Source organism: Bos indicus, chromosome 5 (assembly GCF_029378745.1).
Source record: "Bos indicus isolate NIAB-ARS_2022 breed Sahiwal x Tharparkar chromosome 5, NIAB-ARS_B.indTharparkar_mat_pri_1.0, whole genome shotgun sequence".
NCBI lineage: Eukaryota > Metazoa > Chordata > Mammalia > Artiodactyla > Bovidae > Bos > Bos indicus.
Window position 1 is genome coordinate 49,146,688 of NC_091764.1, and position 14,163 is coordinate 49,160,850.

Here is a 14,163-nt window from a genome sequence, read left to right on the forward strand (position 1 = left end):
AGTTCAGTGAGTAGCCACCAGCATTTTTACTTTCCTACGGAATAGAGTAGAATAGAAAATGTGTGATACATGGCAGTCAGAGTAAGCATATCCAAATGTAGGTATGTTTTAGCTGTGTTCAAGAGTATAAGAGTCTTTTCTAAATGTTGTTTAAGATGCTTGCATTTTAACTCCATACTTGTACCTGCCACGTGTACCTCATTGCCTTTTAGTTTCTGCCCAGTCCCACTGACATTGAAGAATCTTGACTTAATGGCCCTCCTGGATTTTACTTGTTTTTTCCCACCATTCCAGCTGCCACACTTACCCTCCTAATGAAAGTGTGTTTTTTTTTTTTTTTTGGCTGAACCCACACCCCCTGCATTGGTAGCACGGAGTCTAAGCCACTGGACCACCAAGGAAGTCCCACGTAACTCCTTTTTAAACACATTTTTGTATATATTTTTGAAGTGTTTTGGCCAGAAAAATCAAGCCATCTCCATCAAAAATTAATAATGGTTTAGTGACTTAATTAAAAGGCCAAGTCTTCATAGCTCAGTTGAATACAAAGTTCATCACTTGACTGAGATATTCAGGATTCAGTTTCTTCAGCTCTCATAGACCCCCAGTGTGGTTTGTGTGTATCTGAGGTTTCTTCCCCTTAGTGTGTTAATCAGGTTTACTCCTTTAAACCAAGAGCAGATTCTTTCTATAGATGTTTGTGCTGGAGAGAAGAGCCAAAATTAAGTGGAGGAAAAGTCAAATTTAATACTCTCAATTTTCTGGAGAAGTCTGACTTCTGTAATCTTTTACAGAATATTCTACCACTAATAGTCAAACAAGACTTGAAGGGGAAGAGCAAAGAAATAATGGCATTTGAGAACCTACTTGGAGCTAGTTGGACTTCCCTGGTGGCTCAGATGGTAAAGAATCCTGCGATGCAGGAGACCTGGGTTAGATACCTGGATTGGGAAGATCTCCTGGAGAAGGGAAAGGCTACCCACTGCAGTATTCTGGCCTGGAGAATTCCATGGACCACATAGTCTATGGGGTCTCAAAGAGTTGAACTCGACTCAGTGACTTTGACTTTCACTTTTAGAACTAGTCAAAGTGTGAAGTGTTTTATCCTGTGCTTCAGTCATCACAGGAATCCTCTATTGTAGGTATTATATTTACCTTAAAAAATGAGAAACTTAAATTTAAAAGGGGCTAAGTAACTTGGCCAAACTTCATATAGCAATGTGGTTGGTGCTTTTAGTCACTCAGTTGTGTCTGACTCTTTGTGACCCCCTGGACTGTAGCCTATCAGACTCCTCTGTCCCTGGGATTTCCCAGAAAAGAAGACTGGAGTGGATTGCCTTTCTCTTCTCCAGAAGATCTCCCCAACGCAGGGATCGAACACAGGTCTCCTGCCTTGCAGGCAGATTCTTCACTGAGCCACCAGGGAAGCCTCACATAGCTATAATTGGGAGCAAATCCTGGCATCTTGTAATCTCAGAACCCTGAGATTAAATGCTTTTTCTCCTATTCTAAAATACTGTGGTAATACTGATTTACCAGATATCATTCAACATACCCATATCAGCATAGTCACTTATACCATACATAGATCAGAGATTTTTTCAGGTGACGTTGAGGAACACAGGTGGGGTCATGCAACTACTTAATTTACATGCAATACTTTGTGTGTATTATTTTCATTTTTGCGGAGAGAGGGAAGTCTCTGACCCCTGACCCCGCAGAAAAGATCATGAATTGCCGCCATAGTTGGCAAATAAACAGGTGTCAATCCCCCAGACTAACTCAGGTCAAAGGATTATAGCACCTGTATGGGTTGTGGTTTGATGTGGAATATTGCCATCATCTACCAAAAAAGTAGTAGTTTTTTATGTGGCAGCATCATCTTCAACAGTTCATCTTTTTTGTTGTAGGTTTCATCTGTGGAACTCCATTTTTAGTTTTTGCCCAGGGAACTGTTCATCTGTTTCTTGGTTTTATTTGTTACGATTGGTTTTGTTGTGGTGGTGTGATGGGCATACTGTTCTTCAGTGAAGCACGCGTTGCTCTTTTTAAAGTCATTCTCTCTAGAAAAAGTGCTGTTTGGTCAAAATCTCAAGGAAGTGAGGAAAGGAGACGAATACATCATGTCTTTGCTTAAGGCAAAGTGATCTTTCATTTTTAAAAGTTAGCCATAGAACTTTCAGAATGGTCTAAATGTTGTTTCAGAGCAGCTGTGTTTGGGGCCCAGGAAAGTAAATGACTCCTTTAGCGTTGTGTTTTTTTTTTTTTTTTTTGCTTCAGACAAGTAAAGCAGCACATTAGTCATATGCAAGTGTAAGATTGGTTGTTTTTTAAAGAATGTAGTTTGGCCTTAACCTGACCAGCCTCTATCTGTGTTTAGATCTTAAGGACTGACTTTATCATTCAGGTTAGCATGGGTTCACATACACATTTTTGGTACAAACAAGTTCCTGTTTGGGACTTGTTTGATTAAGCACACAGCATGGTTATCCCTTGTACTACTGTTAGCAGTATAAAGGTTATGGTTATTAATACACCGTTGCTACTTAAACTAAAGGGCTTCCCTGATAGCTCAATTGGTAAAGAATCCGCCTGCAATGGAGGAGACCCCGGTTTGATTGCTGGGTCAGGAAGATCCGTTGAAGAAGGGATAGGCTACCCACTCCAGTATTCTTAGGCTTCCCCTGTGGCTTAGCTGGTAAAGAATCCGCTTGCAGTGAGGGAGCCCTGGGTTCGATCCCTGGTTTGGGAAGACCCCTTGAAGAAGGGAAAGGCTAGCCACTCCAGTATTCTGGCCTGGAAAATTCCATGGACTGTATAGTCCATGGGTTCTCAAAGAGTTGGACATGACTGAGCGACTTTCACTTAAGCTAAAATCTGAATGACTATACAGCCCTGCATTGACGTCTGGCTCCTATCTCTCTGTCCTTGTCTTTTTACCGCATTCTTCCCTTTACTTAATTTGCTACTTCTAGCACACTGGCCTTTGTTCCACCCTCATGGGTGTTGCTTTCCTTCTCTGGCAGCATTTTACTTGTTGTTCACTCACCCTGAAAGCATCTTCTCGTGCTTTGCATGACTGACTCATCATGTGACTGTCAGTACTGAAGTTACATCCTGAAAGAGGCCTCTCCTGACCACCCATCTAAAGTAGTTTCCCCCTTTGCTCTCATCAGCCTCAAGTACAATGTCCAGGTTTATGGTACTCTTCACTGCCTGAAATAGTTGTCTGTTTCCCTCTTGTTTAAGTGCAAGGATCATGAGGGCAGGGACCTTCTATCTTTTGTCCACCACTGCCTAGATCAGTGCCTGGCACACTTTGTTTAGTAAATGTGTTAGAATCACACAATTTAGTCTTGTTGTAAAATCAGCCTCCAGTAGCTTTGAATGAATACCAATTTGACTATTAAGTTCCCTATAATCAGCTCACACAGTCCTTTTCCCATTTACACTTTGCATTCCTATTTCCCCTCCCTATGTATTCACTGCAGATGGCATATTTTCATTCTTTTTTATGGTTGTGTATTATTCCATTGTACAATATCCTCTTTGCGCATTCATCTGTCAGTGGACATTGAGGTTGTCTCCATGTCTTGGCTGTTGTAAGTAATGCTGCAGTGAGCATGGGGGTACACGTATCTTTTCAAGTTAGCGTTTTCATTTTCTTCAGATACTCAGAAGTGGAACTGCTGGATCATATGGTTGGTTCTATTGTTCATTTTTTGAGGAACCTCCATATGATTTTTTCATACTGGCTGAACTAGTTTATATTTCCATCAACAATTGCATAAGAAAGAAAGAAAGTGGACTTGTTCAGTCATGTCCAACTCTTTGGGACCCCATGGACTGTAGCCTGCCAGGCTTCTTCGTCCATGGAATTTTCCAGGCAAGGATGCTGGAGTGGGTTGCCATTTCCTTCTCCAGGGGATCTTCCCAACCCAGGAATCGAACCCAGGTCTCCTGCACCGCAGGCAGACTCTTTACCGTCTAAGCCATCAGGGAAGCCTGGTAAGGGTTCCTTATTTTCTGTATTACCAACACATTTTTTTAAAGTTGTGCATGTATTTTATTTTTAAAAAACTTTTACTTTTGTATTGGGGTATAGCTGATTAACAATGTTGTTACAGTTTAAGGTGAACAGAGAAGGAACTCAGCCATGCATACGCATGTATCCGTTCTCCCCCAGACTCCCCTCCCACCCAGACTGCCACATAACTTTTTATCTCTTGTCTTTATAATAATAGCCATTCTAATAGATATGAGGTACTATCTTGTTGTGTTTGTAATTCCTTGTCTTTTTGAGTATAGCCATTTTAACAGGTGGGAGGTTCTCATTGTGGTTTTCATTTGCATTTCCCTGACAATTAGAAACATTGAATATTTTTTTGTGTACGTTATGGCCATTCATATGTCTTTTCTGGAAAAAACATCTATTCAGATCTTCTGCCCATTTTTTAGTTGGATATTGTTTTTGCTATTGAATTGTGTCAGTTCTTTATATATTTTGCCTATTAATCCTTTATCAAGTATTTTCTCCCATTCAGTAAGTTTCCTTTGCTCTGTAGATTTTTTTTTATTCTTTAATTGAGCTGTAGTTGATTTACAATATTGTGTTCCAGGTGTACAGCAAAGTGATTTAGTTGTATATGTACATATACTTTTTCAGATTCCTTTCCATTATAGTTTATAGTAAGATAGTGAATATAGTTCCTTATTGTTATTGTTTAGTCATTAAGTCGTGTCTGACTATTTTGCAACTACATGAACTGTGTTCTACCAAGCTCTTCTGTCCATGGAGTTCACTGGCAGGAATACTGGAGTGGACTGCCATTTCCTCCTCCAGGAGATCCTCCCAACCCAGGGATTGAACCCACATCTCTGGCATCTCCTTGGCAGGCAGATTCTTTACCAACAGTGCTACTTGGGAAGCCCATAGTTCCCCATGGTACATAGTAAGTCTTTGTTTTTTAATCTGTTTTATATATAGTCATGTGTATCTGTTAATCCCATACTCCTAATTTATCTCTTCGTCCCCCACCTTTGGTAACCGTAAGTTTGTTTTCTATGTTTGTGAGTCTTTTTGTTTTTGTAAATAAGTTCATTTGTATTGTTTTTTTTAAGATCCCACATACAAGTGTATCATATAATATTATATGTCTTTCTATGTCCTTATTTATTATGATAATCTCTAGGTCCATCCATGTTGCTGTAAATTTTCAAAACTTCGTCCTTTTTATTACAGAGTAATATCCCACTGTGTGTATATGTGTGCGTGTGTACACACACACACACACCCCACATCTTACTTTATCTGTTGATGGACATTCAGGTCGCTTCCACATCTTGGATGTCATAAATAGTGCTGCTGTGAACATCGGGGTGCATGTATCTTTGCAAATTTTAGACTGTTTGTCTTTTCCAGATACATGCTGAGGAGTGAGACTGCTGGATCATGTTGTAATTATACTTTTAGTTTTTTAAGGAACCTTCCTACTCTTCTCCATAGTGGCTGCGCCAGTTTGCTTTCATACCAGCATTGTTGGAAAGTTCTCTTTCCTCCTCACCCTCTCTAGCATTGTTTGTAGACTTCTTGTGATGGCCTTTCTGACAGGTGTGAGGTAATACCTCACTGTAGTTCTGATTTACATTTCTCTAATAATTAAACAATGCTGAGCATTTTTTCCTGTGCCTGTTGGCCATCTGTATGTCTCCTTTGGAGAAACATCTTGTTAGGTCTTCTGCACTTTTTGATTGGGGTTTTGTTTTTTTGATACTGATCTATTTGTGTATTTTGGAAATTAACCCCTTGTGGGTCCCACTGTTTGCAGCTATTTTCTCTCAGTCCATAGGTTATCTTCTTTATGATTTCCTTTGCTGTGCAAAAGCTTGTAAGTTTGACTAGGTCCCGTTTGTTTATTTTTGCCTTTATTTCTTTTGTCTTGAGAGACTGATATAAGAAAATATTGCTACAGTTTATGTCAGAGTGTTTTGCCTCCTCCTCCTAGGAATTTTATGGTGTCGTATTTAAGTCTTTAAACCATTTTGGGTTTGTTTTTGCGTATGGTATGAAAGAGTGTTCTAGCTTTATTGATTTTCATGAGGCTGTCTAGCTTTCCCAGCAACATTTATTGTATGTTCCTTTCCCATTGTGTATTCTTGACTCCTTTGTCATAAATGAATTGACCATAAGTGTGTGGATTTATTCCTAGGATCTCTATTCTGTTCTGTTAATCTGTGTCTCTGTTTTTATACCATTTCTGTTCTGACTACTATAGTGGTTTTTTTTTGGTGTTCAGGTATGTTGGTTTACAATATGTTTCAGGTGTGCAGCATAATGATTCCAGATTTTTATAGATGATACTCAATTTATAGTTATACCACATTGGCTGTTTTCCATGTGCTGTGCAGTGTTTCTGTGTACCTTATTTTATACATTTTAGTCATAGTAGTTTGGACCTCTGAATCCTTTACTCCTGTCTTGGCCCTCCCACCTCCACCTCCCTACTGGTAAACTACTACTTTGTTCTCTGTATCTGTTAATCCCTTTCTTTTTTGTTATATTCATTCGTTTGTTTTATTTTTTAGCTTCTGCATATAAGTGATAACATACAGTGTTTGTCTGATTTATTTCACTAACCATAGTACCCTCCAGGTTGTCACAGATAGCAAAATACCATTCTTTTTTTATGGCTAAGTAATATCCCATTGTAGATATATACCACATCTTCTTTATATATTCACCTGCTGATGGAGACTTAGGTTGCTTCCATGTCTTGGCTGTTGTAAATAATGCTGCTATGAACATTAGGGTGCCTGTATCTTTTCAAATTAATGTTTTTGTTTTCTGCAGGTATATATCCAGGAGTAGCATTGCTGGATCATATGGTAGTTCTATTTTTAGTTTTTTGGGGAACCTCCGTTCTATTTCCACAGCGACTGTGCCAATTTATATTTCCCCTAGCAGTGTACAAGGGTTCCCTTTTCTCCACATCCTTGTTAGCATTTGTTATTTGTGGTCTTTTTTAACGATGGCTATTCTGACAGGTGTTAGGTAGTATCTTACTGTGGTTTTGATTTGCTTTTGTCTGATTAATGATGTTGAGCATCTTTTTTCATGTGTCTGGCCATCTGTATGTCTTTGGAGAAATGTCTGTTTAGGTCATCTGTTTCTTTTTTTAAAATAAGTTTATTAATTTTTTTTGGTGTTCTGGGTCTTCATTGCTGCACGGGCTTTTCTATAGTTGTGGCTTGCAGGGACTACTCTCCAGTTGCGGTATGTGGACGTCTCTTGTTGGGGAGCATGGTCTTTAGGGCACACAGGCTTCTGTAGTTGCAGCCCATGGGCTCAGTAGTTGTGGGTCCCAGGCTGTAGAACACAGGCTCAGTAGTTGTGGAACGCAGGCTTAGTTGCTCCGGGGCATGTGGGATCTCTGGATCAGGGATCAAACCCATGTCTCCTGCATTGGCAAGTGGATTCTTTACCGCTGAGCCACCAGGCAAGCCCTGGTCTTTTGTTTCTTAATCAGGGTTTGTTTGTTTTTTTCTACTGGGTTATATGAGCTGTTTATATATTTAATGTTAATCTCTTATCAGTCATATCATTTGCCCCTATTTTCTTCCATTCCGTAGGTGGTTTTTTGTTGTTGCTGTTCGGTCAATAGTTTGTTGGGCATAGGCTTTTAAATTTCATTAGGTCCCATGTGTTTTTTATTTTGTTTCTTGCCCTAGGAGGCAGATCCAAAAATATATTCCTACTATTTATGTCTGAGAGCATTTTGCCTCTCTTTTCCTTAATGATTTTTATGGTTTCCAGTCTTACATCTAGGTCTTTAGTCCATTTTGAGTTTATTTTTGCATATGGTGGGAGAAAATGTCCTAATTTCATTCTCTTACATGAAGCCATCCTGTTTTGGCAGCACCACTTATTGAAGAGACTGTCTTTTCTCCTTTGAGTATCCTTGCTTCCTTTGTCATATATTAATAGATCACAAGTGCATGGGTTTATTTCTGTCTCTCTCTTCCGTTCCTTTGATCTACATGACTGTTTTTGTGCCAATATCATTATTTTGATTACTATAACTTTGTAGTATAGTCTGAATCAAAAGAGCATGGTACCTCCAGCTCCATTCTCTTTACTCAAGGTTATTTTGGCTATACAGGGTTTTCTATGTTTTTATACAAATTGAAAAATTGTTTGTTCTAGTATTGTGAAAAATGGCATTGGTATTTTGACAGAAATTGCATTGAATCTGTAGATTGCCTTGGGTAGTTTGGTCATTTTAACAATATTAATTTTTCTGATCCATCAGTCAGGTGTATCTTTCCATCCGTTTGTGTCTTCTTCAGTTTCTTTCATCACTATCTTACAATTTTGTGAGTGTAGGTCTTTGACTTCCTTCGGTAGGTTTATTCCTAGGTATTTTATTCTTTTTGATGTGATTATAAATGAGATTGTTTCCTTAATTTCTCTTTTTGATAATTCATTGTTAGTGTACAGAAATGCAACACCGTATTAATTTTATTAACTGAATGTTACTGTTGTGCCCTGCAACTTTACCAGATTCATTGAGCTCTAGTGTTTTTTGGTGATGTCTTTGAATTTTCTGTGCATAGTATCATGTCGTCTTCAGACAGTGACGGTTTTACTACTTCCTTTGCAATTTGAATTTCTTTTCTTATTCTTTTCTGATTGCAGTGGTTAGGACTTCTGAAACTATGTTGAATAAAATTGGCGAGAGTGGGTATCCTTGTCTTGTTCCTGATCCTAGAAGAAAGACTCACTTTTTTCACTTCTGAGTAGGATGTTAGCTATGAACTTGTTACATACGACCTTTATTATGTTGAGGCACATTCCTTGTCTATCTACTTTGAGAAGTTTTATCTTAAATTGATGTTGAGTTTTCTCAAATGCTTTTTCAGAGTTCTTGAATAAATGAAAATTCTCAAGCTAATGGATCTTTAGGTTTTCTAACATCTGTATAAAACAATGGTGGTAACTTTGATACAGTGAGAATGACCCTATTATTAATATAATTGTGTATTTGGGTTATTAGTCTGTAAGGAATTTTTACACAACAAAATACACTTAAAACTGTTCAGTATGGTCTCAGCTTTCAAAGGCACTTCAGAATCATCATGAACCGACTCTCATAATACAGCTAAAATGAGCTTCTTCAGATTGTCCTTTCTTGCTGTCTGGAATCTGAATAAAGATTATTAGTATTTATTACTATTATTTGTATCTAAATGACCAACATCATGCTTTCTGTCCTAACCATAGGATTGGAAACTAGTTGTTTTCTATACTTGTCAGGATCTTAAATTTTGAGCAAAAGACAAAAAGCAAGGATATAAACTAATTTCTGACTATTCTTTTGCTTGATGAGGTTCTGTGTAGATCTGTTTGCCCTTTGGCTCAAGTTTTACCTGAGGTGGTGGTTGGTCTGGTGCAGAGGGCCATGAGCTTATACTCAGAAAGTGTGCATGGCCTGTACTGCCAAGTGACTGATATTTGAGTCAGTTTGGGGGCCTTGTCTGACTTTTAGAACCTAAGTGTTGTTTTATTTCTGTTTAAGGGGTGAAAGGCTCCTTTCATATCATTTTCCACATTCTGCTTGTAAAGATGAATTATTGGAGGTAGATATGCCCCATCTTTTTGTAAGGGGACTGGTGATAAAGAAGGGCATCAAGATCTCATTACATTGAAATCAGCGTTGCTAGAATAATGCCATCAGCTGTGAACTTTCCCTTCCTGCAGGCATTCTAACTACCTGAACTTTTGCACAGGACATAACTGGAAGGCTGCAGTCCATGGGGTCGCTGAGGGTCAGACACGACTGAGCAACTTCACTTTCACTTTCACTGACTGACTGAAATCAAACTTGCTGGGTTCATCTCTTGAATCACATGGGAGTCTCAGCTGTTTCTTAGTGTCAGATGGAGCTGATCATTTGGGAATAAAAGGTTGAGAGTAATCAAAAAATACAAATTTTGTCTTGTGTGTTTTAGTTTATTGGAAGAAATTGTTTGATGAATATTTATTTATTTTACAGACACCGCTGAAGAAAACCAAGGCTCTCATTGGAGAAATGGGAATGACTTTCTCCAGCGCTGTAAGTTTTGAAACTGATTTAATTTTGTTAAACTCTGTGTTTATATTCTAAGAAGAAACACTCTTTTGAGTAGTCTTCTGTAATTTTTATGGCTTTTCTTCTAGTTAAATGCCTGATCTTAAGGAAGGATTCTATTTAATGTGATGTAAGTTCTTTTAATTGAAATATTACTACTTAACTATTGAAGATTTATGGCAGGTATCTTGTAAGCCATTGTGATCTGCAGCTCAGAACTAGAGAAGTGTATTTAAACCTTCATCATTGGAGGTTTGAAAACGGATTGTAAGAATTGGGTATCGTTTGTACTCTGTAAAGTGTTCCATGGTAAAAGCTTGTAGGCTACTTTACAAAGCCCAGTTAACCCTTTTAGTCAAACCTAGCAAAGATAATACCAACAAAACAGAACAAACGTAACAACTATGCATATGTGTGTGCATGCATATACATAATATTAATACATGTGTATATGTTCATATATAAACATAAATGCAAAAATCCAAAACAAAATACTAACAAATCAAATTCAGGAACCATGCTCATAACCAAGTCAGTGGTAGCATAGCTTAGTGTCAGGAAATCCTTTGAAGGAGCAGCACAGTGTTGCGGTGAAGAGCACAGACTCTGGAACCAGACCACCGTGTTTTGAATGTTCTTGCTGTCTCTTTTCTAGCTGTGCTTCCTTGAGCAAGTTGTTAAGCTTTTTTGCCTTTGGTTTCCCCATTTGTAAATAGGAATACTAAAGCCTATCTCAGAGGTTAAATGGATTGTTACAAGTAAAGCAAGCATTTATATCAATGCCTGACTTGTAGTAAGTACCACTGCGTAATGGTGGTTATTATATCGTCCACCAGCAGTGGTTAAAAGAAGGAAAATTAGATGGTTGTCTCAGTAGGTGTTTAAAAGTCCTCTGAGGGACTTCCCTGGTGGTCCAGTGGTTGGGACTTTGCTTTCCAACATTGAGGGGGTGAGAGTTTGATTCCTGCTCGGGGAGCTAGGATCCCACATGCTTGCAGCCAAAAAACAAAAACATAAATGCAGTATTTTAACAAATTCAAGAAAGACCGTTAAAAATGGTCCGCATCCAAAAAAAAAAAAGGCATCTGAAATGTTGGCACCCCTTTTCTTACAGTTTGTTAAACCATTAGAAGAATACCATGATGACTATTTTAAACAAATAGCACAACTTATAGTTAAGGTTAAAGTCTCAGGGTACTGTTCTTAGGGAAGATAACAAGAGCCCAGTATCTCTCACTTAATCATCTACTGAACTGTCTAGTCATTGGCATTAAGTCTTGTGAAGACCAAAATTGTTATTTCCACTTGTCTGAAGTTTCTACTTAGAAATCATAAGAGAGTTGTTGGAAAGCTTTTAAATTAATAGAATTTAGTATGTTAGAAATGAAAAGCTGTAAATAACTTTCTTCCATGTAACTAGTTAGAGAAAGATGAGGTTGGGGGAGAGGTGATCCCACTGATTAAAGGCAGGAAAATATAGACTCTAGGAATAGCTAGTGGTGTCCAGTAATGGTTAAGACTTATAAATGCAGTTAGAATATTTGGTGAGTGATAAAGTACTTCACGGAGAAGGCAATGGCACCCCACTCCAGTACTCTTGCCTGGAAAATCCTGTGGACGGAGGAGCCTGGTGGGCTGCAGTCCGTGGGGTCACTAAGAGTCGGACACAACTGAGCGACTTCACTTTCACTTTTCATTTTCATGCATTGGAGAAGGAAATGGCAACCCACTCCAGTGTTCTTGCCTGGAGAATCCCAGGGACAGGGGAGCCTGGTGGGCTGCCGTCTATGGGGTCACACAGAGTCGGACACGACTGAAGTGACACAGCAGCAAAGTACTTCATGCATAGTTATACACATCATTTCTGTGGGGAGACACATTATAAAATGCTTCTTCTAGTCCGAATCCCAGTGGGATTCTTTTTAGGCTGAATTTAGTGATTCCAGAGTTATCTGGAATAATAAGTAGGTTAGAATAATCAAGGTAAAAATTTTAAAGAGATATCTCTACCAGACCCTGAAATGTAATATGAAGATCCAGTTAACAGCATAGCACTGGCCAAAAAATAGATCAGGAAATAAAAAAGGAGAAGAATTAAAAGAGTTGCCAGTGTGAAAATTACAAAGGTCAAACATCCAACCAAATTAAAAAGCAAAAGTAAAAACTTGGAAGTATTTGTAGCATTATTGAATCCTTCCTTAAAGCTTATGTAGGTAGTGAGTGAAGTTGCTCAATTGTGTCTGACTCTTTGAGACCCCATGGATTGTAGCCTACCAGGCTCTTGCATCCATGGGATTTTCCAGGCAAGAGTACTGGAGTGGGTTGCCATTTCCTTCTCCAGGAGATCTTCCCGATCCAGGGATTGAACCCAGGTCTCCTGCATTGTAGGCAGATAGACACTTTACTGTCTGAGCCACTAGGGAAGTCTAAAAAAAAAAAAAAAATGTATAACAGGAGGGGAAAATGTGCAAAGCACATGAACAGACCATTCACATGAACATAATTGATCAGTATGCATGTGGAGAATGTTCATCCTCACCAGTATTTAAGAATGCCAATTCCAATTTGAAAGGCCAGAGACATGTGAATTATTTCAAAGGGATGATACGTAATTCTGGCAAGGGTGTGCTCAAATGAGCAAAATGAGCATTCCTGCCCTGCTGGTGTGAGTATAAGCTACTATTACCCTTCTGTAAAATGGATAGGTAATGAGTGTTAGGACCTAGACAAATATTACTAGGTCAAATAGGGTAATTCTGTTGATGATAGGAGCTAGTGGATACATAATTAGAGTAGGGAAAAAAAAAAATCTGTGTCCAGTGTATTAAAGTGATGCAGGTAATCTACAAAACTCCAGATCAGCTTGAAAATGACTCCCTACTTCTCAGCTGCCCTAGATTGGAGGAGTATTCTTCATGTTTGTTCAGGACCTCGCTCCCAGCATGCTGTGTTCCTTGTACGTAAAATTAATTTGGCCAATGAGATTAGAACAACTTCAGGTTATCCTGTAAAAAGAAACTAGCGGAAAAAGAGGTGTGTTCTCTTGATTGTTCTGTTTCCTGTCTCCACTAGAGAACTTAAAGCAGCTCTGAAGTGTGTCATGTATAAAGAAAATCCCAATTCCACGGGAAACTAGAGATTTGAAATTAGGGGAATTGAGCAGCTTTCTTTATTCTGATTAGAAATGATGCGAAATCCATCTGTCTTGTGTAACTCGGTCTCTGTTGCTTCTCTTCCCTTTGTAGTATGTGCCAAGTGCTCTCTGCTGCCCAAGCCGAGCCAGCATCCTGACAGGGAAGTACCCACACAATCATCACGTGGTTAACAACACTCTGGAGGGAAACTGCAGTAGTAAGTCCTGGCAGAAGATCCAAGAACCGAATACTTTCCCAGCAATTCTCAGATCAATGTGTGGTTATCAGACCTTTTTTGCAGGGAAATACTTAAATGAGGTATGTTGAATGATCTAATTATTCCCTTTTGTTTTTTAATAACAGCTCCTGAAATGTGAATGTATATAATTCATGTTAATTTTTTTTTTAATTAGTATCCATTCAAGTCATATTAAAGGGTTTTCAGGTATCTGGCATTTCTCTTAATCTACCTGTTAAATAGGAACTTACTTACATGAATGTAATTTACAGGATTTGGACATGGTGGTTATTCTTTCTTCAAACAGTCTCTGGAGCATTTATTTTAAAATAGTCTCAGACCACTGTGGTCTGAGACATCTTCCCTTTCTTCCTCAAGAATTCTGCTTGTCACATGGCTGTCATGGTATCTTTGTTTCCAGTTCTCCTTTATCAGGACCAGAGTGAAGAATTTTTTCCTTTGAGCTTCATTCCTGAATAATAACAACTTAACCCATTTTTTGGAAACAGATTGTGGGGAGATAAGTGACGAAGGAAGAGCACCCAAGCCTGAGACATTCAGGCCATTGAAGTATGTACCTGAGTGGTTGGCATGCTGGCCTTGAAGGCCTGGGATGAAGGGAGGCCTCACTGTGACCTGCCCAGGCCAGACTTCAGGGCCTTGC

General features: G+C 38.8%; 1 protein-coding gene across 1 annotated transcript in view; it reads left to right on the forward strand.

The window, feature by feature from the left end:
* The window catches only part of GNS (glucosamine (N-acetyl)-6-sulfatase), a 49,725-nt gene that overhangs the window by 1,337 nt on the left and 34,225 nt on the right, over positions 1-14,163 (forward strand). Inside the window, exons 2-3 of the mRNA XM_019960881.2 lie at positions 10,053-10,112; positions 13,373-13,579. Coding sequence (XP_019816440.2) covers positions 10,053-10,112; positions 13,373-13,579 — 267 coding nt within the window. The remainder of the gene's footprint in view (positions 1-10,052; positions 10,113-13,372; positions 13,580-14,163) is intronic.